The 23577-nt window shown below is 53.2% G+C and overlaps 1 protein-coding gene across 5 annotated transcripts; it reads right to left on the reverse strand.

Moving 5' to 3' along the window:
- Positions 1-109: 109 nt before the first annotated feature.
- On the reverse strand, positions 110-21947 carry LOC128848458 (C-type lectin domain family 2 member B-like). Of its 5 annotated transcripts, XM_054048473.1 has the most exons (7): positions 21860-21945; positions 9548-10277; positions 8200-8409; positions 5850-5960; positions 3382-3593; positions 1838-1941; positions 110-1014 (listed from the first exon to the last, which is right to left on the reverse strand). In XM_054048473.1, exons 3-7 carry the CDS (start codon positions 8252-8254, stop codon positions 876-878), a joined length of 621 nt encoding a protein of 206 aa, XP_053904448.1. In that variant the 5' UTR covers positions 8255-8409; positions 9548-10277; positions 21860-21945; the 3' UTR covers positions 110-875. The 5 variants fall into 5 exon arrangements, with proteins under 5 accessions (XP_053904448.1, XP_053904446.1, XP_053904450.1 ...); XM_054048471.1 differs by lacking the exon at positions 9548-10277 and having other exon boundaries at positions 21860-21947; XM_054048475.1 differs by lacking the exons at positions 9548-10277; positions 21860-21945 and adding an exon at positions 17113-17437.
- Positions 21948-23577: the final 1630 nt, after the last annotated feature.

Below are 23577 nucleotides of genomic sequence, written 5' to 3' on the forward strand. Positions count from 1 at the left end.
GGAAAGCACTAAGTGCCACCAAACAGCTGTTAGGCGGCGGGTGGGAAGTGCTGGGAGAGAGGGGGAGGAGGGGGGACGCAGCACGCTTGGGGGGGGGGGGGGGGGAACTTGGCTGCCGGTGGGTGCGGAGCACCCGCTAATTTTTCCCCGTGGGTGCTCCAGCCCCCGAGCACCCACAGAGTCGGCGCCTGTGGTCTCAATCCGTCTTCAAGCCGTGCTGCCTTCCTGCTCAGCCGGCATAGCAGAGCTGAGGGTATGTCCACATTGCAATCACAGGGTTTGGTGGCCATTCATGCAGATATACAACATACACATGCTAATTTTAATCTAGCTAGTACTGGAGCAATGATGCTGCAGCAGCACAGGCTGGAACCTGGGCGACTAGCCCAGTGCTACTGCACCTTCATTGCTGTAATCACGTACCCCCATTGCAGTGTAGACGCACCCTGACAGACAACAGCAGGGGAAGCTGGGAAGGGGTTTTAATCCATGTCTATAGTAAGGGGACATGGCAGCAGACTACGTTGGCATAACCCCAGAGCAGACACATCCTACAGTGGGGGGAAGGGGGTTTCCCCCATCACTGTAGGAACACCGCCTTCCCAGTGACGGTAGCTAGGTCAACTTAGCTGCGTCTACACTGGGGGTTACATCGGTCTAACTACAGCATTCAGGAATGAGTTTAACTAAGACCTGGTCTATACTTAAAACAACCAGGACAAAGAGGGCTATCCAGGGCCCACAATAAAGAGCAGGTTAGAAAAGAGACTTATTTACAACAACAAAAATCTGTCAAACTCTAGTGAGGATCTTATCGAGCGATGTTTGGAGCGTCAGGCAGCTGGGCCCTGAGGCGTTTCCGCAGCCTTCCCCCTTCAGTCCCCCGGCATCGCGTCCTCCCGCCGCATCCCGTCGGGTGTGCTGCAGAGCCAGTAGCGCTTCGTGGAGCACCACGACGAAGTGGCAAAGTCATCGCTCAGGTACGCACAGTCGCCTTCTCCCCGTACCGTAAACCTGCGACAGAGACACCCTGGCGATAAGAGTCGGGCCGGGGCCGGGCATGTGCCCCGTCACACGGGCCCATCCAGTGAAACCCCTCGGGGTCGCCTGCTTCCTGCACCAATAATTCCACTCAAACTCTTCCTGGCAAGAGGGGTGGGGAAGAAGAGACTAAAAGGTTGATCTCCTGTAGGATTAAGGAACGGTCTTCTGTCCACACTGGCAATGCAAGACACCTAACTCTCTTAACATAGCTGGGTTACAAGCATGGTTATTTCTGCAGCACCACTGCAACCTCAGTGATTGTCCTGCCAGATTCTTCACCAGCAGCCATTCTGCACTTGGCATTGACTCAGCACGGGCACTGGAGCCTCTCTTCCTACCTTTTTTTCTCTAGAGAGGAGGAGAAAGGGCTAAGGTCCAGATTGTGAAAGGTATTTAGGCACTGCTCCTCTGCTCAGCAGTGCAAGGCCTAAGTGACTTAGGTGTCTAAGGCACTTTTGAAACGGAGACTTCTCTTCTTAAGTTATTTCGGCTTTGAAAGGCTGAGTAACGCTTAAGTACCTTTAAAATCTGGGCTTAAATCCTTACTGAACTTTTCAGGAAGTACCATGAGTCTTTAAAGCGTTTTCACCTAAGCTGCCCATTAGAGGGTTGGAGGGGAAGGCAGCAGCCCACTGATCTGCTAGGTCAGCAATGGGGAGGAACCCCAAAGACTGGGGGGGAAATGTCACAAAGGAGAAAAGTCATCAACGTTATTTTGAGAATAACACATTTTTTTTAATCTGCCTGAATTCAGCCCTTTTCCCATTTGGAACCTAGCTAGAAACGGACTCACAGGTTGTTGAAGTGTTCGCCATTCACCCATTGCCAGGTCTGCGCCGATACTCGCTTCAGGCCAATCCAGAACTCAGAGAGGCCTTTATATCGCAATATGAACATCTTTAAAAACAAAACAAACCCAACACATTATAGTCTGTAATGCTGTTGAAGCAGTTAAGCTATTTTCAGTCACTGCTTCAAGGGGACCTGCTGCCTAAAACAAATCTCTTTCCTAGTGTCGATGGTCCCTGAATTTGCAGAGAGCCTCACATATTAGCTATGAACTGCACAGTTCAGTTCCACTTGTGTTAACTCTGAAACCTAATGGTGTCCAACTCTATGTTAACTATTTTGCTGTTAATTGTTTTAATAGCAACATTCAGCTAACACACTTACTCACTGCTGTTGGGCACAGTGGCCGGTATTTGGTGGGGGACTGGTGAGGATATCTGATGGGGGAGTGGGGCAGATATCACTTGTCTGCAAGACTCAGTCTTTAAGGCCAGAAGGGACCATCATGATCTTCTAGACCTCCAGCACATCACAGAACCTCACCCACCCACTCCTGTAAGAGACCCCTAACCGCTGGCTGAGTCACTGAAGTCCTCAAATCATGAGTTAAAGACTTCAAGTTATTGAGAATCCACAATTTTCTCTAGTTTAAAGCTGCAAGTGACCCATGCTCCATGCTGCAGAGCAAGGTGAACTCCCCAGGTCTCTGCCAATCAGACCAGGGGGGAATTCCTTCCTGATCCCAAATATGGCAACTAGTTAGACCCGGAGCGTGTGGGCAAGACCCATCAGCCAGACACTGGGAAAGAATTCTCTGTAGTAACTCAGAGCCCTCCCCATCCAGTGTCCGCTCCAAACGTTGGAGACATTTGCTGCTGGCCGTCGCAGATGGGCCACACACCATTGTAGGCAGCCCCATCATCCCATCCATCAACTTATCAAGCTCAGTCTTGAAGCCAGTTAGGTTTTTTGCCTCCACTGCTCCCCTTGGAAAGCTGTTCCAGAACTTCACTCCTCTGATGGTTAGAAACCTTCATCCAGTTTCAAGCCTAAACTTGTTGATGGCCAGTTTATATCCATTTGTTCTTGTGTCTATATTGACGCTTCACTTAACTCCTCTCCCTCCCTGGTATTTATCCCTCTGATGTATTTATAGAGGGAAATCCTATCTCCCCTCAGCCTTTGTTTGGTTAGGCTAAACAGGCCAAGGTCGTTGATTCTCCTCTGGTAAGGCAGACAAACGGCTGTGCCACCGTACCATGGACTGTGGAAACGACTGCTTAAAAAAGAAACTTTAAAGTCTCTTTCCTCCCATCCTTTTCTGCACCTGTTCTGTTTCCAAAGTTCCTTCCCACCCTCTGAAGTGCTGGGTGAGATCTGGGCACAGATCTTCCCGTCATTAACTTATGGGACTGTGAGGCCATGGGCAGCGCCTGATTCCTGCATTTGGGGAGCCCTGCCCCGTCCTCCGCCCAGAGGGCCTGGGACAAGATCATGCCAACACGCTGCTTGGTGCCTATACCTGTTTTATTTTTTGTTTTTCCTTACCAGGTCTTTCTCGGTGTCGATCCAAGCCAGGGAGGCATTGAGTGAAGAGCAGAAGCTCTGACTGGAGTCCCAGGTCCCCTCGGCCTCAGAGAAATAGTAGCACTTCCCTCTGTACCCGACCCAGCCATCCAGGCAGCAGGGCACATGGAATTTTGCATTTAGATGGACTGGGGTGGAGACAGGAGGCAACTTGGATTCCAGAGGAGACTTCACTGAAGTTAAGAGAATAGCAGCGATAAGAGACGTGTCCCTTTGCTTTCTCTAAATTCAAGGGAGGAATCTATAGAAAGCTGATAAACGTGTATCGTGGGTAGCACCTTTCTGTGCCAATGAATCAACTGACCCTGAGATCGGTCACGTACCAGGTGCAAGCCCAGATCTGCCTGTTTAAAGGGGTTTTTGTTGTTTGCTTGGGGCTGATTTGTCCTCTGGTCTAACGCACCGTTTCCAGCCTTCCTCATTGCGCAGCCCCGTCTGCCCAGCTGCCAGATTTCCGAAAGCTCTCAGCTTCCCACTGAGACAGCAAAATAAGCCGCTGGATTTTCAAAAAGGGCTCGGCACGCGCTGGCCCTGAGCATTTTAAAATCTCATCCCATGAGTCTCCTCAGCCATTCCATGGAGGGACTGTCCCCACTAACTGGGAAAACACTTTCAGCCAGACAGGCTGTGTCATAAATATAGGGGGATGGGTAGCAACCTTTATGTATGCCAGCCCATTCGGTAGCATAAAATCCCTCCTTGGCAGCTGTACTGGATTGTCTTACCCGTAAAGGGTTAAACAGTTCAAATAACCTAGTTGGCACCTGACCAGAAGGACCATTGAGGAAAGAAAATCAGGGGGTGGTGTGGGGAAGGAAAGGATTTGTTTTGTTGTTGTCTCTCACGGACGGAGAGAGAGAAGCCAAGCAGGTACAATATCTCCTGAAAAATATACCTGAAATAATCCACCTAAACCCACAAAAATGGTGAGTAGGGCAAGGAAATGCGTTAGGTTCTCTCTTGTTTTGGCTTGTGAATTTCCCTGTGCTACAGAGGTTGTTTCATTCCTGTTTTTGTAACTGTGAAGCTGAGCCCAGAGAGGAATTCTCTGGGTTTTAAATCTTTTTATTACCCTGTAAAAGTTACCTTCCATCCTGATTTTGCAGGGGTGATGCTTTGACTTTTTTCTTTATAATAAAAGTTCTTCTTTTAAGAACCTGATTGGTTTCAGTGTCCTGAAGACAAAGGGTCTGGTCTGTGCTCACATTGCTAACGCAACTGGATGGTATGTTATTCTCAAGCCTCCCCAGGAAAGGGGGTGAAGAGGTTTGGGGGGATATTTTGGGGGAATAGGGATTCCAAGTGACCCTTCCCTGAATTTTTGTGTAGATCACTTGGTGGTGGCAGCAATACCGTCCAAGGACAAGGGAAGGAATCTGTACCTTGGGGAAGTTTTTAACCTAAGCTGGTAGAATATAAGCGTGGGGGTCTTTCATGCGGGTCCCCACATCTGTACCCCAGAGTTCAGAGTGTGGGGGGGAGGGAAGAGACCCTGACAGGCTGTTTTAAGCTAGCTTCTCTGTTAAAGGGCCAGTGCTGTCATAATATTAGAGGGGGCAACAAAAGGGACCAGCACAGGCAGTGGGTGGAAGCATCCCACGTGTGTAATTTGTGACCCTGACTATTGAAGCCAAACAGAGGCAACTGGTAATTACCACAATGGCAGGTCCCCCCTTTGCCACCAGTGCCACGGTCACCTTCCTGATGACTGCCCCAGGCACCCTCCAGCAACACCCTCTTGACCAAGGCACCCCCTGACCTCAGCAACCTGGGCAGTCACCCATGTCGCCCAGCGTTTAGGCCAGCCCTGCCAGGGTTGGCCTTAGGGAAAATGGCACACTGGATGAACTTGTATTTTGATGCCCTGGCCCCCACTGCCTCCCCCAACCCCCCACCCAATGCTCCTGGCCTGATGCCTCCCCCACATCCCTTCCGGTCGCCCCGGCCCCCACTGATCCCCCAATCGGCCTTGGCCCCCACTGCCTCCCCTGATCCCCCAATTGCCCCTGACTCCCCCCCCACTATCAACCCCAGCCCCCCATCCATCGCCCTGCCCCCCTGGGCTCCCCACTGCACCCCCAGGCTCCACTACCTTCCCCCCATTACCCCAACGGATTCCCTTAGCGCTAGGCAGGCCAGGCCAGACATGTGCTCTAACAGCAGCTGCTGGCTGGCGAGGAAGGGATGCGAGTCCCCACGCAGCGCCCCCTCTGGCAGAGAGCTGGGCTACCGGCCCCGTTTAGCTTCCCTGCTCTGGGGCGCCAACTAGTGGGACTCAGGCAGGAGCACTTGCTGCTGGTGCCTTCCCAGGCATGTCACCCTCAGCTACGCTCATCCCAACTCCCACCCCAGCAGAAATCTTGGGGGGGGGGGGGCATGTGACCCACATGCCTCCCCCCAACGCGGGGCAGCGAAGGCCGATAACTCACCGTGCAGAAGTATCACAGCAACAGCAACAATCACGACTATGACTACCAGGCCGACGGCTAGCGGGGCTTTCCACCCAACAGCTCTCTGGAGTTTGTTGTTAGGCAGTTCAACTGAAAGAGAACAAACCCTGTTCACGTCCCGTGGGTCGTCCCAGGCGGTGGCACCAGAGGGATTCAGCACCACCAGCATTATGTCGCCCTTAGCCAGCCCATCACCATGACAACTAGCTTCCCCGGTGGAGAACAGATGGTAAAGTATCAATGCTGCCGGGGAGCTGAGGACGTGTTCCCGGTACGTAGCCCCTCGCAGTCTGACGCACAAAGGTCTGTACATCTGCATTTAATACAAGGAACCAGGTTTACATACGGCAGCAGGAAAACTCTGGCGAATCCCTAGGTATCACTGACTTTGCGCTTCCACAGCCCCTTCCCCTCCAATGCTCGCGGCCCTCCGCCATCACAGACGTTATCTGCACAGCCGCTAGGCGGTATCGTCGTCACCATTTCACAGATGGGGAAACTGAGGCAGAGAGCGAGGCGCCTTGCCCTGGATCACAGTGAGGCAGAGGCATGAATACATAACCACGAACTCATGACTCTGAGTCCAGTGCGTTAGCCACAAGACTTTCCTTCTACCGCGTTTCCTTTTAGCTTCCCTAAGGCTCCTCATCTGACTATTTCTCAAGTTAGTTCCATCCAGCCAAAATAACAAAGGCACCAAAAGGTCAGCAAAATAAAGATCATTTTCCTTCCCTTCTCCTACACCCATAGGACCCTCAGTGTGGGTGGTTGGGATTATTTCTGGCTGTTTGGAAGGGGTGTGCAGACCCCTGGATGGTGGGTGCCGTTGTACTGTTTGAATAAACGACTGTGTCCGTTCAGTGAAAACTGTTTTGGGCAGAAGTTAACGGTTTCTTTGAAATCCCTTCAGTCATGGAACGGAATGCTCGACCAACGTCAAAATATTCCAGACAGAAGGATTTCCGAGGGCCCACTGATGAAGCCACAGGAGCAGGTGTGCATTTACTGTATGTCTGCAGAAACCTGTGTTTGCATAAACAAGCTATCCAGTTCCCCTCCCCCCGTGCACAGCTGGTCTCGGCAATGCCCACTGTGGGATTCTGGGTGAAACAGGTGCAGCGATGGCAAACTTGACTCACTTGTCCTTAGCATAAAGCAGAGAGAGAAAGAACAAACCCAGTCAGTCACTTGGTCTGTCGGCTGGTGGGATAGAACCTGGGACCACTGACCATGAGCGTCTACTGCATGAGCTAAAAGCCACCTGCCTCTTAGCTAAGGCTGAAGCAGACTCATTAATCTCTAGGTCAGGGGTCGGCAACCTTTCAGAAGTAGTGTGCCGAGTCTTCATTTATTCACTCTAATTTAAGGTTTTGCGTGCCAGTAATACATTTTAATGTTTTTAGAAGGTCTCTTTGTCTAAGTCTATAATATATAACTAAACTATTGTTGTATGTAAAGTAAATAAGTTTTTTAAAATGTTTAAGAAGCTTCATTTAAAATTCAATTAAAATGCAGAGCCCCCCCGGAGTGGTGGCCAGGACCCGGGCAGTGTGAGTGCCACTGAAAATGAGCTCGCGTGCTGCCTTCGGCACGCGTGCCATAGGTTGCCTACCCCTGCTCTAGGTGGTCTAGGTGCCTCTAGAGGGCGACAGAGCGCCACACCCAGCAGGCCTGGGTTACACCAGCCCACAGAATGCGAGCGCTCCCGCCACACAACCATCATCTCATGTCTGTGCTTGGAAAACAGCAGCTGCACACACGAACTGCGGGGCCTGCATGTAGGAGCTTGTGACCTGGGACTCCTGATGCCACCCAGCAGACAGCAGTATAGGTAGGGTTGCCAACTTTGTAATACTTAAAAAATGGACACTCCAGCAGGAGTGCCGGAACCTCCCCCGCCCCATCTCTTCCCCCTGAGGCCCCCTCCTCCACCCCGCCCTGCCTCTTCTCCCAAAGCCCCACCCCTGCCCCGCCTCTTCCCCCTGAGGCCCCACCCCCCATTTGCTCTTCTTTCCCCCCTCTCGCCATTGTTCACTGCTATTCCCCTATCTCCCCTGCCTGGGTTGGGAGGAACTCGCCTGCAGAGCCGGGGCTGGAAGCTGCAGCTGCCCGATGCAGATAGGAGGCGACCCCAGCTGAGTAGGAGCTGGCGCGGGTGACGACCCAGCACCTCCTCCACCAGCAGTAACCGGACTTTGCGTGGCCAGTCAGTAGATCTGACTGGACACTGTTAGGTCCCCTTTTTGACTGGACTTTCCGGTCAAAAACCAGGCACCTGGACACCCTAAGTAGCCTCCAGACTGTTCCTACTCAGTAAAGCGTCAGTTACCTTCTCTTTCATTGGGTGACTGCTCTGAATCCATGGGACCCTCGCCTTTTGTCATCTCTCCTCTCTCACCGAGACAGATGAAGGCTGGGGTGCGGGCACTGGCCTCTGATCAGTTCCTCTCTAGCTGCAATTGGGTCCAATTTGGAGGCAGCAATCAACTTCAGAGATCCCAGCACTGGATCCTCTCCCCTTGGCAGCTACTGGACTAAACTGAAATCAAGAGACAGAAACAGTCCTAATTTTCAAGGGTTGGCTGGGTTTCTCTGCACCCCTAGTTCCTTCCCCAGCCCTGCCCGCACATCCAGAGGCGTTAGCAGTGTAACGAACAACCGCACATTGCCTCAGAATCCTGGATCTCCTCCCCGCCACCGAACTCCAAAGGGATTTAGAAACTAAAATGGATAGGCAGAGATTACACACGGGGATTTATTCACACATCACAAGAGAACTAAAGGGGGATTTCAAGGAAGCCAGTTGCCATGCGTGGAACCAGGGTAGACGGAATACCCTCTCCTCTTCAGGAAGGTGACACAGAAAAGGAAACCACACGCAGCCAGAGATTCCAGTTACAGTAGATGCTGCTTAATAACAACCCTCACTGCAACTTCCAGTTAATAGAAACATTTTACCTGGAACCAAAACCGCCCAGTTGACTATAAAGATAACTGGTCTGGCTATTGGCAAGAGGCTTGCATTATTGAGAACTTAAAACCAACCCTGCGCCCCACAGACTCCCAGCACCGCCATTTGTGGGGCTGGAGGCAGGGAAATCACGACCTACCGATTCCTTTCCTGGCTACAGCACCGCAACCCTGACTTCTGCTTCTCAGCCAGCATCAGATAATGGCAACTCTCAATCGTCAACCAGGGGCTTCCTAATAAGCAGAATGTGCTGTATTGCTAATCTATGGGCTTGTCAATATTTGAAAAGTCGTAGCAGCGTAACTAAATCCATTTTAACATTGATCTTCTAATTATACTAGTGGAAATCCCTAATGTAAATGCTCTTCAACCGGTTTAATCTGGAATTCAAACTAAACCCATTGAAGGGAAACAAACCATTTTAGGGCCTCTACCAGGAGCAACAGAAGCACCTTAAAAATGCCCTCCCCCCCCCGCCCCCGGCACCTGAACAGTGGCCCTGCCCCCTGTGCGAGGCTCCACCCCCACATCACCCCATCTCCCTGAGCCCCTGTCCTCACACTGTCCATTACCCCAAGACCCCACCCCTTCCCTCAAGGCCCCACCCTTGCACCACCCCTTCCCCCAAGACCCCATCCTCACACCACCCCTTCCCCTGAGACCCCACCCCCACTCGCTCCTCTCTGCCCCTCCCCCTGTCACTCACCCTTACAGCCGGTAAAAAGTGTGGGGGGGGGAAATGGCCCTCTGGCTCCCCCGTCACCTATATTAGATATTTGTCTCAGCGTAACTAGATCAAGTTTTAAAGTCAATTTAATGCAGCTGTGGTGTCTTTGTGGCCAAGATGGAGTCTGCTCTGCAGGCAGCTCTGGCCAAGAAAAGGCGCACACCGGAACGCAGCAAGGAAAGTCCCTTCCACCCCACGGGCACCTGTTCCACACCCACGGTAGTAAACACATCACACACCCTAGCACCGCACTGGAGCGCTGCGTCACGGGGAGAGCGCCCACTAGTGCTGCATTGGGGCCAGCACTGCCAGGGCAGAGCACCCCCTGCAGAGCCCTCCACCCCGCTCCCTGCAGCGCAGCGCCCCCTAGCGCCGCACTAGGGAATTGGGGCCAGCACTGACTGTCAGAGGAGAGCGCCCCCTGCTGAACCTCCCGCCCTGCTCCCTGCAGCACAGTGCCCCCTAGCACCATGCTGACCCTGACTGCAAGGGGAGAGCGCCCCCTCCCCAGCTGCCAGTAGAGGGGAGAGGCAAGGGAGAAAGCAGTGAAGTGAGCCCAGGAGTTACTTGCTTGGGAGTGGGGTGGGGGGAGAAAGGGCTTGCCTTCCCTTGAAAGTTGATTCTTGAATGTGAAGGCCAAGCGTTCACACACGGAGCCGCTAATCCGAAGCCGTCGTTCCAGAGTAGATATTCCACGTGGAGATAATTCCTAGAGGGAAACAATCTTCTGGGCAGTGACAAGCAGTTTTCCACCATAACAAGTGTAGTAGGATCATATAACGCTTATATGGACCTGAGAGGGGCCTTAGAAGTGACAGTGGTGGGGGTGAGTGTGCTGCCGGGGTGGGGGGGAGAGGGGGACCCCTCCCCCAGAGCTCACTGCTGCCGGCAGGGAGAGGGCTGGGGGGAGTCCTCCTCTCTGGCCCCAGCCCTGCCTGTACCCCAAACTCATCCCCAGCCCTGCCCCACCCCAGAGCCCGCACCCCCAACCCAACCCTCTGCTCTAGCCCTGAGCTCCCTCCTGCATCATGAACCGCTCATCACCAGCCACACCCCAAACCCCTTCCAGAGCCTGTACCCCTCACCCCCTCCTACACCCCCACCCCAGAGCCTGCACCCAAACTCCATCCCAGAGTCTGCACCCCTCATCCCCTTCTGCACTCCCACCCCCTGCCCCAGCCTGGAGCCTGCACCCAAACTCCATCCCAGAGCCTGCACACCCAGCCCCTGCCCCGAGCCTTCCTCCCCACCCACCCTCTCCTGCCCCCAAACACCCTCCCAGAGCCTGCACCCTTCACCCTCTCGTGCACTCCAACTCCCTGCCCCAGCCCGGAGCCTGCACCCCAGACCTCCCTCCCCCACCCAAACTCCCTCCAAGAGCCCAACCTCTCACCCCTTCTGCACCCAAACTCCCTCCCAGACTCTGCACCCCTCCTGCACCCCAATCCCCTGCACCCCAGACCTCCTTCCCCCACCCAAACTACAAACCTGCCACCCCTGTTAATGGATTGTAAGAAACTGCTATTGTAAAAAAACCCTGCTACCGGATGTAGCAAATTCCTACAGGTAGCAGTTTGTCCCCTGTACTCTTTTGTTGTCCCCTGAACTCATGGCAGGACAAAGTATTATCTGGACCCTATGGTGTGAGAAACTGCTCTCTGTAGGAATTTGCTACCTTTACCAGGGACAGGTCCTACTTTGCTAGAAACTGCTATCCGATGTAGCTAATTGCTACAGATAGCAGTTTCTTACACCACAGGAGGTGTGAAACTTATCTGTAGGAATGTGCTACCTGTAGCAGGGAGAGGTAGTGGTGGAGCGCAGGTCCGCTGCTCTATCTCAGCTTTTACCTTTCTGCCACGCATCCGTCTCCGCCGGAGAACTGGCACGGTTTAGAGGGCAGGGTGACAGAGCGGCTCCGGAAATGGACAGGACTACTCGGGTGCCTCTCCCTCCGAGGGAGGGCACTGGCACTCAATCAACTAGTCCTGTCCATGCTCTGGTACCGGCTCAACACCCTGGTCCCAGCCCCGGGTTTCCTGGCTCACCTCCGGACAGCGATTCTGGAGTTCTTTTGGCCAGGACTGCACTGGGTCTCTGCAGGGGTTCTCCACCTGCCCCTGGAGGAGGGAGGGCAGGGCCTGACGTGCCTGCGCACTCAGGTCCACGTCTTCTGCCTCCAGGCCCTGCAGAGGCTCCTTTATGGTGCAGGTAGTCCGGCATGGAGAGTACTGGCACACGCCTTCCTGCGCCGGTTCCGAGGGCTCCGATATGACTGGCAGCTCCTTTATCTCGATCCGAGAGGTCTTCCGCGAGACCTCTTCGGGCTGCCGGTCTTCTACCAGGACCTCCTCTGGACCTGGAAACTGTTCTCAGTGACCAGGTCTGTGGCGGCCACTGTGGGGGCAGATCTCCTCGCGGAGCCCCTGCTACACAACCCCCAGCTCCATGTGCAGGTGGCGGAGTCCCCCTCGGTGCGCCAGAGGTTGGTCCTGGCAGAAGTCACCAGAGTCGGACACCTCCTGGACTACGACCGGGGAGACTGGCTGGATCCCCTGATGCTCGCTCTGCGCATGGGGCTCTCCAGGCCTCGCACTCCCCAGTGCATACTTCAGGAGGTGAGGGCCGCTTTACCGCCCGCTGCTCGGGCCTACCTCGACTGGGTCCTGCGAGAGGGCACGCCCCGCCCATCCTCCACCCTGGACCCTCCGGACCTTTTCATCAGGCCCCTGCCCCGTGGACCCAACCGGCCTCCCCCTCGCCCCTTCACCGTGAGCCAGCTGCACGATTTGCAGCCGTTTCGGTTCCAGACTGCGCCGAGGAAACATCTATACATGCTCGTGCTCCACACCCTTCACTTCCTCACCCTTGCGTCCCGCCCCGACACACAGTGGCGGGACCTCCTGCCACCTCTAGAGGGTGAGGAGCCCCGGTGGGCCGGCCTATATTCCACCCTGCTCCCGAGGCCTGCCGGGGATATCAGTTGACGGCTCCTTCACGGGGCCGTGAGCATGGGCATGTACTTGGCACGGTTCACCCCCGTCCCGGACACCTGCCCCTTCCGTGGCGTGAGGAAGACCTTGGCGCACGTTTGCCTGGAGTGTGCTAGGTTGCAGCCCCGATTCCGGCTCCTCCTGGATATCCGGTTACATTTTTAGTTGCACTTTTCCCCTCACCTTCTTCTCTACGCACTCCCTACCCATGGCCCCACAAAGTCACGGGACCTCCTGGTCAACCTCCTCCTAGCCCTGGCTAAAACGGCCATCTATAAAACCAGGGAGAGGAGGTTGGCTGATGGGGTCTCCTGGGACCATGGGGCCTGTTTCCAATCCTCCATCCGCTCACGCATCCGGGCAGAGTTCCTCTGGACGGCGTCTGCTGGCTCCCTTGACGCCTTTGAGGAGCAGTGGGTGCTGTCCAGGGTTCTCTGCTTGGTGTCCCCGTCAGGTTCCCTTAGTTTGACCCTTTGACCGCACTCCCGTGCCTGTTATTTTATTAGTTGTCCTCCAGAATTATTTGGCTTCCAGGTCTTGTGGATCCTCCCTTTAGGCTGGGGGGAGATCCTTTAGTAGTGGGCGGGCTAAATAGGACCATTAGCAGTTGCTGATACATACGGTTGTTCTTATGTGCTGACTTGTCCTAATTTGCTCAAACTTGACAGTGGTGTGGGCTGGAAACGTAAAGTGTTCGGCTTCCAAACGACCCTGCCTGGACTCATGTTGGTGGGATGCAGGACACTCTTAATTTCATTAGGGTTCGCCTTCAATATACTTCTATGCTGGTGTGATCTCTGACAGCTCATCCACTCAGCAGGCAGGTACAGGCAGCAATGCGCTTGTCCTGTTGCCTTGACTGAGAAAGGAAGTGTAGATTCCAGCCAGTTCCCAGGGTAATATCTCACTGAAGAGGAAAGGGCTTGTTCAGAAAGATTCTGAAATCTGTAGGGTAAAGGTGAGCCAGATGGGTTTGTCTCCATGCAGCTATACTTTATTCTCTGGGGGCTGGGTAGAAAGGAGAGAGAAGTATTTTGGATTTCCTATTGCCCTTACTGCGGGCCATCTATGCTCACCTGACATTTGTCCTGGCAGAAGCAGTTTCTCTCTATTTATTACAGGGTCCAAATATGGCTGCCATCACACAGAGGCATTAGTGGTGGTAGAGGTGAGAAGAAGGCCAAGAATTCCTTTCCCTCCCCCAAACGCTCCTATGCACGTGGAAGCCGTAATGTTGCTGCTGCCTAAATACCCCGATGGAAAATGGGTAGGGGCAGAAGGCCCTGCCAGCTGTCCTGAGCACCCCCGAGCAGCCAGGCACTGTGTGGAGCGTTTGCTGCTACACCTGTTCTGTACCGGTGAGGGCAACCCTCACTCCCCAGTGCTCCTGGTGGCCCCAGGGCTTCCCCGGCTTCCACCAGCACAAACACCGCTCCTACCACCACTGCTTGAAGATGTACCATCTTCTCGTCCTTCACACTATTGCTTAAGCTTTAGAGACATAACTAAGCCTGCACATGATCTCTACAAAACATGACACAGGTTGATTATAACTGTTGCTACCGAGGATCTCGAACTCAGACAAACCTTAGTGGGGAGGCAAAGAGTTCTATTGAAAAGCTGACGTAGTGGTTTTGGTGAGGTGAATGGCTCTTTAGAGATTCAGGCTTCTGCCACGAACAAATGAGCCAGTGAAGAAGCCTAGCAAAATAAACAAACCTACCCTGCTATTTACATTGGGAGGATAATTGATGCTGAATCCTGCAGCTGACAGAATGGGATATAAACAAGTATTGCACAGAACAAATATATTTCACTGCAGTGGAGAGAGAAAGAGAGAGAGAGAGAGAGAGAGAGTGAGTGTGTGTGCGCAAAAATACAGGGGGAGGACCAATGAGGGGTGAGACTGTCAGGGCGAAAATGGGCTGTATGGCACCATAGAAAAACACTGAAAAATGTTTCACGACTATTTTATTAGATTTAACTCATGTTTTTAAAATCATCACACAAATTAAAGTTGGCTATACAAGCCTACTGTGAAGCACTATGTCCACATCCTTCTTGGTGTCTTGTTGTAATTTTGCACAACTCGGTTAATGAACTTCTCAAATGCAGTGCATTGATTTTTGGTGGCTTCTCATGTGTCAGATACTTCCAGTCCTTCATGACTTCTTTCAGAACACAAAATTCTATTCAATGAAGGAAACGAACACTCAACTGGAGCTGTTGTGACTGGCGGTAGAAAGATGAATTCCTACTTCTTTCATCCCAGGAAACAGAGCACAAAAATTGGGTCGAACCATTAGTGTTGATAAAGAAGAAGTTGAAATCAAATCTACATTCGTTCAGCGTATGACATTCCACTCTGTGTTAAAATTTTCTATTCTGTCCTGATCACATGGCAGCCCCATTGTTGGTAGTGCCTCGCTCCACTCAACTGTTTGTGTTTTATAAAAGACTGGCATCTGTAAAAGCTACGTAGAGGTTGATGGAATCCAAAAGCTGTTGTAGAGATGTAAGAATCAAGTCCATGTACTTCACTTTTTCAGCTGTCTTAACAAACACTTCTTGTCTTCTTCATTTAAGGAGTTAATATAAGTGCCCTAATTAGTCAACTTCTGAACTGAAGTCTTTGCTTCTTCCAGAATGTTTTCAATGGCTAGCTCTCGGATTGATCCAAGTGTAGCTTCCATTGCTGGACAAAGATCTACTACTGTTATAGCAGATGCCTGGATGACATTGTTTAATGATCCAAGTGGTTTCAACAGTAGACTTACAAGAGAGAGAATGGCAATAGTCTTCTCTGAACTTAGTAGCAAAAGTAGTTCACCAGCCTCACTACTTAGATCTGTCCCATCTCCGTAGATACTTTCCAAAGTCAATAATAATGGTTGCAATAATTTGAAGACAACAGCCAAGGATTGCTCATGAGAAAGCCAGAGGGTTTTCCCAGGTTGGACTAATTTGAATGTCTGTCCCAATGTATCTATGTTTTCCGAGACGTTCAGTCCTTTTGGACTCTTGCTGAAAAAGAGTATAAATGAAGACATTACATTTATAGCTTTTTAAATGCCTTTTGAAGATTCTGCAGCTTTTACTAGTTGGAGTAGATGGCCTCTGCAGTGTGTATAGGAGAGATTAGGGTTACACTCTTCTCTGAGCAAAGCTTGTACTCCACCATGTCTTCCAGAGAAGTTTGCAGCTCCATCAAATGCACAAGCAGCCATCTGTTTGGGGTTCAACTGAAAAACATTTAACTCTTCTAAGATGTGGATTTTAGCGATGCAGCCGACGTGTCTTCTATACCCTGAACATCTAGAAATTCATCTACTGGCCTACCACTGATATCAAGATAACATAGGCAGTGACTTAATAACTTGACACCCATTAGCATCAGTGCATTCATCAGCCGCATATGCACATTTTCTGAATGCGGTGAGCGTTCTTCACTTTTTCAACTACGGAGTCTTTCACTGTTGCACCGCATGCTTCTAATCAGTCAGTTGAGTTTCTTGCAGAAAGACAGTGAACACTTGCTGGTCTTGGTCAGAACAAGTGTCCAGCTTCCAGATTAACAAATGACAGTGCACTTAACATTGGCTTCCAGTTTGTAGTGTAAGGTATCTCTTGCTTAAAGAGAAAGTATGATGTGACAGCCATGTTTGTTCACACAAACTATGTTGTGTCTCCAGCATTCTGAACAGCCTTATTAAGTACTTCTAAAATTAGCTTTGACAATGACTGGCTTATAAGGCTTTCTGCATGTTGATGCAGTCCAGAGGATTGATGTTTTGCAGCCTTTTCAAATAGTTTGTCAGCATTGGCTTTGCTGATCAGTCTGGCAAACCAAGCTCCTGCACTTTTACAAGATAAATCCATGGTATGCGCACATCTTGAATACTGCATGCAGTTCTGGTCACCCCATCTCAAAAAAGATATATTGGAGTTGGAAAAGGTACAGAGAAGGGCAACTAAAATGATTAGGCTATCAAGGCCGATTCCCCACTCTGGCACTTCGAGTGCAGAAGGTGGGGGCCCGCAAGGATTCTAAAAATTAATACTGGCCACTCCAGGCTTGTATTAAACTCCCAAGGTTACAGCTTCTCTCTGACCTTGGATGAGTAGATGCTGCCACCACCCAAGTGCAAAACTTGGAACCCAGGAAGGCGCACTTGGGAATTCCTTCCTGTGGGGTACCCTCAAGCCCTTTCACCCCCTTCCGGGGAAGAGCTGAGAAAGAAAACAAAGGAAATCAGCTGTTGCCCCCATCTAATTAAACAACATGCACAAACAACCCCAATCCTGTTCTTAAAAAAGGCAATTTTATTAAAAACAAAAAGAAAGAAAATACATCTGGACCTTAGGCTCTTGCTAGATTTAAAAACCCACTTACGAAAATCAAACATCAAGAATAACCTTCTTGAGGTCCAGCTTAAAGGTTACAAGCAAAACAAAAGCACCTGGGGTTAGCAGAGAGGAGTTCACAAGCCTTACAGAAATAAAGGAAATAACCCGAATCGCGTCTTTCTAGACATCCCCTGATCTACTTACCCAAAAGAGGGTTCAAATAAGTAGTTCTAGGTATGATCTGATGATTTCCATACCTGGCAAAAAGCTTCTCGTAGCATTGCTGCTCTGGAGAACAACCACAGACCAAAGGGGAAGTCCCCCTCCCCCCATTTTAAAAAGTTCTAGCCTTCCCATTGGGTAGGGTTACCACTCGTCCGGATTTACCCAGACATGTCCTCCTTTTTGTGTTAAAAATAGCGTCCGGGGGGGAATTTGTAAATCACTAAAAATGTCCGGGATTTCCCCCCCATGCAGAGCGAGGCGCGGCTGGGAGGGCTGCAGGAAAGTCAGCCACTCGCATGGGGCTCTGGCAGCCAGAGCCCTTCCCCTGCAGCTTGCCGGGCTGGACTCCGGAGCAGCTGTAGAGCTCCTCCCCCCATTCTGAGCCGGCCGGCCTGCCGGGCCCTTTGCATCAGGCCTCGGCCGCTCCTCCTCCCCTGCAGCCCAGCGCCCCGCTCCGGCAGCACTGTGCAGGGCCAGGGACCGGGTTTTGTTGTGCTGGGGAGCGCAGCCACGTGTCCAGCTCTGCACAGAGCCCAACACCATGTTCTGAGCGGCAGGGTAAGGGGGCCAGGGGGCAGGAGAAGGGGCAGGGAGATTTTGGAGGGGGCAGTCAAGAGACGGGGGGGGGGGTCGGGAGTTCGGGGGGAGGCTTTTTGGGGGGGTGGAGAAGGCTTTGGGCAGTCAGGGTACAGGTAGGGGGTAGGGTCCTGGGGGGCAGTTTGGGGGAGGTCTTAGGAGGGGGCAGTTAGGGGACAAGGAACAGGGAGGCTTAGGTAGGGGGTGGGGTTCTGGAGGGCAGTTAAGAGCAGGGGTCCCAGGAGGGGGCAGTCAGGGGACAAGGAGCGGGGGGGGGTGTTTGGGAGTTCGGGGGGGGGGCTGTCAGGGGGCAGGGGTGGGGAGAGGGATCAGAGCAGTCAGGGGACAGGGAGCAGAGGGGTTTAGATGGGTCGGGAGTTCTGGGGGGGGGCTGTCAGGGGGTGGGGAGTGGTTGGATGGGGCGTCGGAGTCCCAGGGGTCTGTCTGGGGGTGGGGGGATGGATAAGGGTTGGGGCAATCAGGGTACAGGTAGGGGGTAGGGTCCTAGGGGGCCAGTTAGGATGTGGGGAAGGTCTCAGGAGGGGGCAGTCAGGGGACAAGAGGCAGGGAGGCTTAGGTAGGGGGTGGAGTCCTGGGGGGCAGTTGGGGCAGGGGTCCCAGGAGGGGGCAGTCAGAGGACAAGGAACGGGGGGAGGGTTGGGGGTTCTGAGGGGAGCAGGAAGTGGGAGGGGCAGGGGCGGGGCTAGGGCAGGACGGGGGCAGAGCTCCTCCCGTCCTCTTTTTTGCTTGCTGAAATATGGTAACCCTACCATTGGCTCTGTTGGTCAGGTGCCCACTCCCTTTCTTTTACCTAGGCAGGGAGACTTTTTAACCCTTTACAGGTAAATCAAGCAGAGAATAGCCACCAAGAGGGACTTTATAGCTAACTGGCTGGCTGGGTGTTCATAAAAGGATAAAAGGGAGCTACCCTCTCCCCCCCCGCCAGCTTCATTTAGCACATAGGCGTATGGAACAGCTTCCATATCAGGAGAGTTTAAAAAGATTGGGGGACTTTCCGGCTTAGACAAGAGACTACTAATGGGGGGGGGTATGATAGATCTTTATTAATGATCTGGATGATGGGATGGATTGCACCCTCAGCATGTTCGCAGATGACACTAAGCTGGGGGGGAGAGGTAGATACACTGGAGGGTAGGGATACGGGCCAGAGTGACCTAAACAAATTGGAGGATTGGGCCAAAGGAAATCTGATGAGGTTTAACAAGGACAAATGCAGAGACCTGCACTTAGGACGGAAGAATCCCATGCACTGCTACAGGCTGGAGACCAACTGGCTAAGCAGCAGTTCTGCAGAAAAGGACCTTGGGATTACAGTGGACGGGAGAAGCTGGATATGAGTCGCAGTGTGCCCTCATTGCCAAGAAGGCTAATGGCATATTGGCCTGCATTAGTAGGAGCATCGCCACCAGATCGAGGGAAGTGATTATTCCCCTCTGTTCGGCACTGGTGAGACCAAGGCCTTGGCTACACTTACCCGCTAGTTCGGCGGCTGGCAATCGAACTTCTGGGTTCGACTTATCGCGTCTAGTCTGGACGCGATAAATCGAACTCAGAAGTGCTCCCCGTCGACTCCGGTAATCCTGCTTGCCGAGAGGAGTACGCGGAGTCGACGGGGGAGCCTGCCTGCCGGGTCTGGACGGCGGTAAGTTCGAACTAAGGTACGTCGACTTCAGCTACGTTATTCACGTAGCTGAAGTTGCATACCTTAGTTCGATTTGGGGGTTTAGTGTAGACCAAGCCCAAATCTGCGTCCAGTTTTGGACCCCCCACTACAGAAAGGATGTGAACAAATTGGAGAGAGTCCAGCGGAGGGCAACAAAAATGATTTGGGGGCTGGGGCAGGGGCAGATTTACCATGAAACACACAGGGGGCCCCAGAGCCAGGCACTCGGGCAGCTTAGCACTGGCACACCCCCTGCGGGGGATGGAGGGGGCTGCTCCACGGGAGTGGGGCTGTGGGGGGTAGAAGCTGTGGAGAGCAGGGAAGGAGGCTCACCCGCAGGGGAGCAGGTGGGAGGTGCGGGTGGCGAGAGCGCTGTGAACGCGGCCGGAGGACTCAGGAGGACACAGGGCAGACAGCCAGAGAGAAGTGGTGCTTTGAAGGGGAAACTGCCGCTTCTCTCCGGCTGCATGGCTGCCCTGTGTCCTCCAGCCCCTGCTCCCAAGGCTGGATTCAGAAAGGGGGCGGGGCTTTAGGGGCTGCAGCCCAGGTCTCTGGGGCCCACTTAGCCCTGGGCTGCAGCCCCTAAAGCCCTTGCATTCCGGCCCTGCCTGGCAGCGGGAAGGGGGGTAGGGGAGGCGGCTCTGAGAATTGCGACCAATGGGAGCTGCGGGGGTGGTGCCTGCAGGGCAAGCACAGGGCCATGAGGGGCCACCTGAACTCCCCGCACCTGCATCCCCCGCACCAAACGGGAGCTGCTCCAGGTAAGCGCTCCGCACCCCAACCCCCTGCCCCAGCCCTGAGCCCTGTCCCGCACCCTAACTCCTGGTCAGACCCTCCCCATCCCTAGCCTGTTCCTGTACCTTAACTCCCTCCAAGACCCTGCACCCCCAGCCCTGAGCCCCAGGAGGAGAATGCAGGAAAAAAATGAAAAACAGGGGGGAGGGAGATGAGAGAATGCTCCCCCCGTCGGGGGGGGGGCGCAAAATGAAGCTGAGCACAGGGCCCCACTAACTCTAAATCCACTACTGGGCTGGGGCACATGACTTATGAGGAGAGGCTGAAGGAATTGGGTTTATTTAGTCGGCAGAAGAGTGAGGGGGGATTTGATAGCTGCCTTCAACTACCTGAAGGGGGGTTCCAAAGAGGATGGAGCTCGGCTGTTCTCAGTGGTGGCAGATGACAGAACAAGGAGCAATGGTCTCAAGTTGCAGTGGGGGAGGTCTAGGTTGGATATTAGGAAACACTATTTCACTAGGAGGGTGGTGAAGCACTGGAATGCGTTACCTAGGGAGGTGGTGGAGTCTCCTTCCTTGGAGGTTTTTAAGGCCTGGCTTGACAAAGCCCTGGCTGGGATGGTTTAATGGGTGTTGGTCCTGCTCCAAGCAGAGGGTTGGACTAGAACCTCCTGAGGTCTCTTCCTACCCTAATCTTCTTTGAACACTGTTGTAACTAGTTGACCACTGGGGGGGGGGGGGTGTGTAGGGAAGACCCAGATTCACTGAATTAAGTCTCCTGCTGCAGCACCTCAGTAGGTTACATCGAAGAGGAGCTGCAGTGACTACGCATTCGGATGCCTGTGCCTTTAAGAGCCCAGCCCTGGGAAGCCCGGTGTGTAGGAGGGGAAATAAAAAAGCCCCTCTGCTCCCCCACCCTATTTTTTGCAAACACGGGTGTTTCAGTCCACTGGGGTAACTGCTACCCCCTCTGCCCCTGCCAGGTTCTGTCCTCTGGCACCCTCTGCCAGCACCTCACCCCTGGGCTTAACTCCACCTCCTCCCCCCCCATCCCTGATTTTCCCTTTAGCCCCTCTCCTAACCCTGCCTCCAGCGGTTTGACCTCCCCCCCCCCATCAGTCAATTTCCACCCCCTGCTCAGACCCTGGCCACCCCCGTCCTCCGATTTGCCCTCTTTTAACCCCTGTAAAAAGCAGTCCACAGAACCTTACTGCTAATTAGGGCAGGGTGAAGGGCAGTGGCTTCAGTAGATGTTACTGAGCATGCTCAGTACATCCTAAATCGCATATTCCCACCTAGAGCAGGTTTCAGAGGGGTAGCCATGTTAGTCTGTATCAGCAAAAACAAGGAGGAGTCCTTGAGGCACCTTAGAGACTAACACATTTATTTGGGCAGAAGCTTTCCTGGGCTAAAACCCACTTCCTCAGATGCATGCAGTGGAAAATACTACCTGGAGCAGTTTCCTGTACCACATCCAATTCCCTGCAAAACACACCAGTCATGGCTGCAGACACCCCCGCACTGCTCCACAGTTCAATGCAACTGCAGCAGCCCCTGCAGTGTGGGTCGCTGAGCACCCCCCCCTCCCCAGCAGGCAGGCTCAGCGCCTGAGCTCAGCGGGAGAGATGCAACCCCCTCCCCCCAAGGCAGCAGAGGGAAAGCAGCCCCCCTAATCTCAGTGCAGCAAAACGGGGTGTCTCCCCCCTCCAAGAACCTACTGCAACAAACTCACCAGCTCTGGTGGGAAAGGAGCCTTTGCAGGAGAAGCGAGGCAAATACACCATCTGCAGGTCCGCTGAGCCAGGAGCCGAAGAAAAGCAACTCCTACTCCTTTATCCTACGATGCAAACAACTCCCCTCCCCATCTCCCTCCCCCAGCCCCGCCTCCCCCTCTCCCGCCCCCTCTCCTTTGCTAAGCCCCAGTCAGCTCCCTCCAGCCCGACTGAGGTCCACACAACAAATCTCCGTGCATCCTCCATTCCCCTGCCCCCAGCATCCCTCTTGCCAGACCCCCCACCCTCTGCAACTGCCCCCTCCCTCCCTCATGCCAGGGGCTCTGTGTGCCCCCCAGATCCTTCATGTCCCCTAGATCAGGGTCTCCCATTCTCCCCCCAGCCCAGGGGCGTTGTCTGCCACCCTCACAATCCCCCTGAATTGCAGGTTTCAGAGGGGTAGCCATGTTAGTCCGTGTCAGCAAAAGCAAGGCGGAGTCCTTGAGGCACCTCTTAAAGACTAACACATTTATTTGGTCATAAGCTTTCGTGGGCTAAACCCCACTTCATCATGCTCTAAGGTGCCACAAGGACTCCTTGTTTTTGCTGTATTGCAGGGACTCTATGACCCCTCCCCACTCCAACGATAGCAGCTCTATGTCACCCCCACTCCCATTGCCAGGGTCTCTGTTCACCCCCATTCCTACCCCCATCTGTGTGCCTGTCCATGCCAGGGGCTCTGTGTGTCCCCCATGTCCCCCTCCTCCATACCACTCTCTCCCCTTCTTACTATCATGGCAGGTGCCCTGGGTGCAGTCCATTCCTCCTTCCCCTATAGGGCAGGTTCTCTGTGCATCCCCCGCCCCCAGCTTCCCCCTCACGGTTGCAAAGATCAGCTTCCAAAAAGCCCCCCAGCAGACACAGTGAGGGCTGCCTGAGTTTGCAGAAAGCCTGCTCCAGAAGGCCGCTGGCGGCTCATAAGGGCAGGCACCTGAGCACCGCTGTTAGGAGTACGATGTTCTGGGGAAGCCCCTCAAAACAATCCAGCACAGGGCTCTTCTGGGATGCTAGCAGCTGGTCCCCCGTCCTTATACAGAGCCCTCTGCAGGGGTTTAAAAAAAACCCCTCCTCCCTCTTGATGGTGTGATGCATGTGGAAGACCAATTGTAGGAGGGGTGGGGGTGGGCAGGGTTCCCACTGCCCCTGGTCTTCGCTCTGATCAGGGTCTCCCTGCCCACTGCACCCTGTTTTTGAGCGGGCTGGGTCTGGTGCAGAAGGTGAGGAACACTATTCCAGCAGGCAGCTCTGTGATGGGGAATGACCCACCATGCCAACAGGGGCCCATAGAAAACTCACTGGAGGGGACACAGTTCATCGCTGATGTAGGTTGAGCTGTACTCCAAGTGAGAGAGTGCGGCATGATAAGTGTCTGCCTGTGATATGTATAGGCAGCAGCCTGTCGCACCGAAAAGGGCCCTCTGTGGGCCTCAGTTTCCTCCGACTTACACCAGTAGAAATCAGGTTTTTCTGGTTTCCCCCTCAGATCAGTAGGGTTCTATCTATAGGGTTCCCCTTATCGGACTATCTGAACACCTCGCAATCTTAATAATAATAATAATACCTAGCTTGTACCTGGCGCTTTTCATAAAATAGATCTCCTAGCACATTACAAAGGAGGGCAGAATCATTAGTGCCATTTCACAGATGGGGAAACTGAGGAACGGGGAAAGCAATTTAC

This window comes from Malaclemys terrapin, chromosome 13 (genome assembly GCF_027887155.1).
Source record: "Malaclemys terrapin pileata isolate rMalTer1 chromosome 13, rMalTer1.hap1, whole genome shotgun sequence".
Lineage (NCBI taxonomy): Eukaryota > Metazoa > Chordata > Testudines > Emydidae > Malaclemys > Malaclemys terrapin.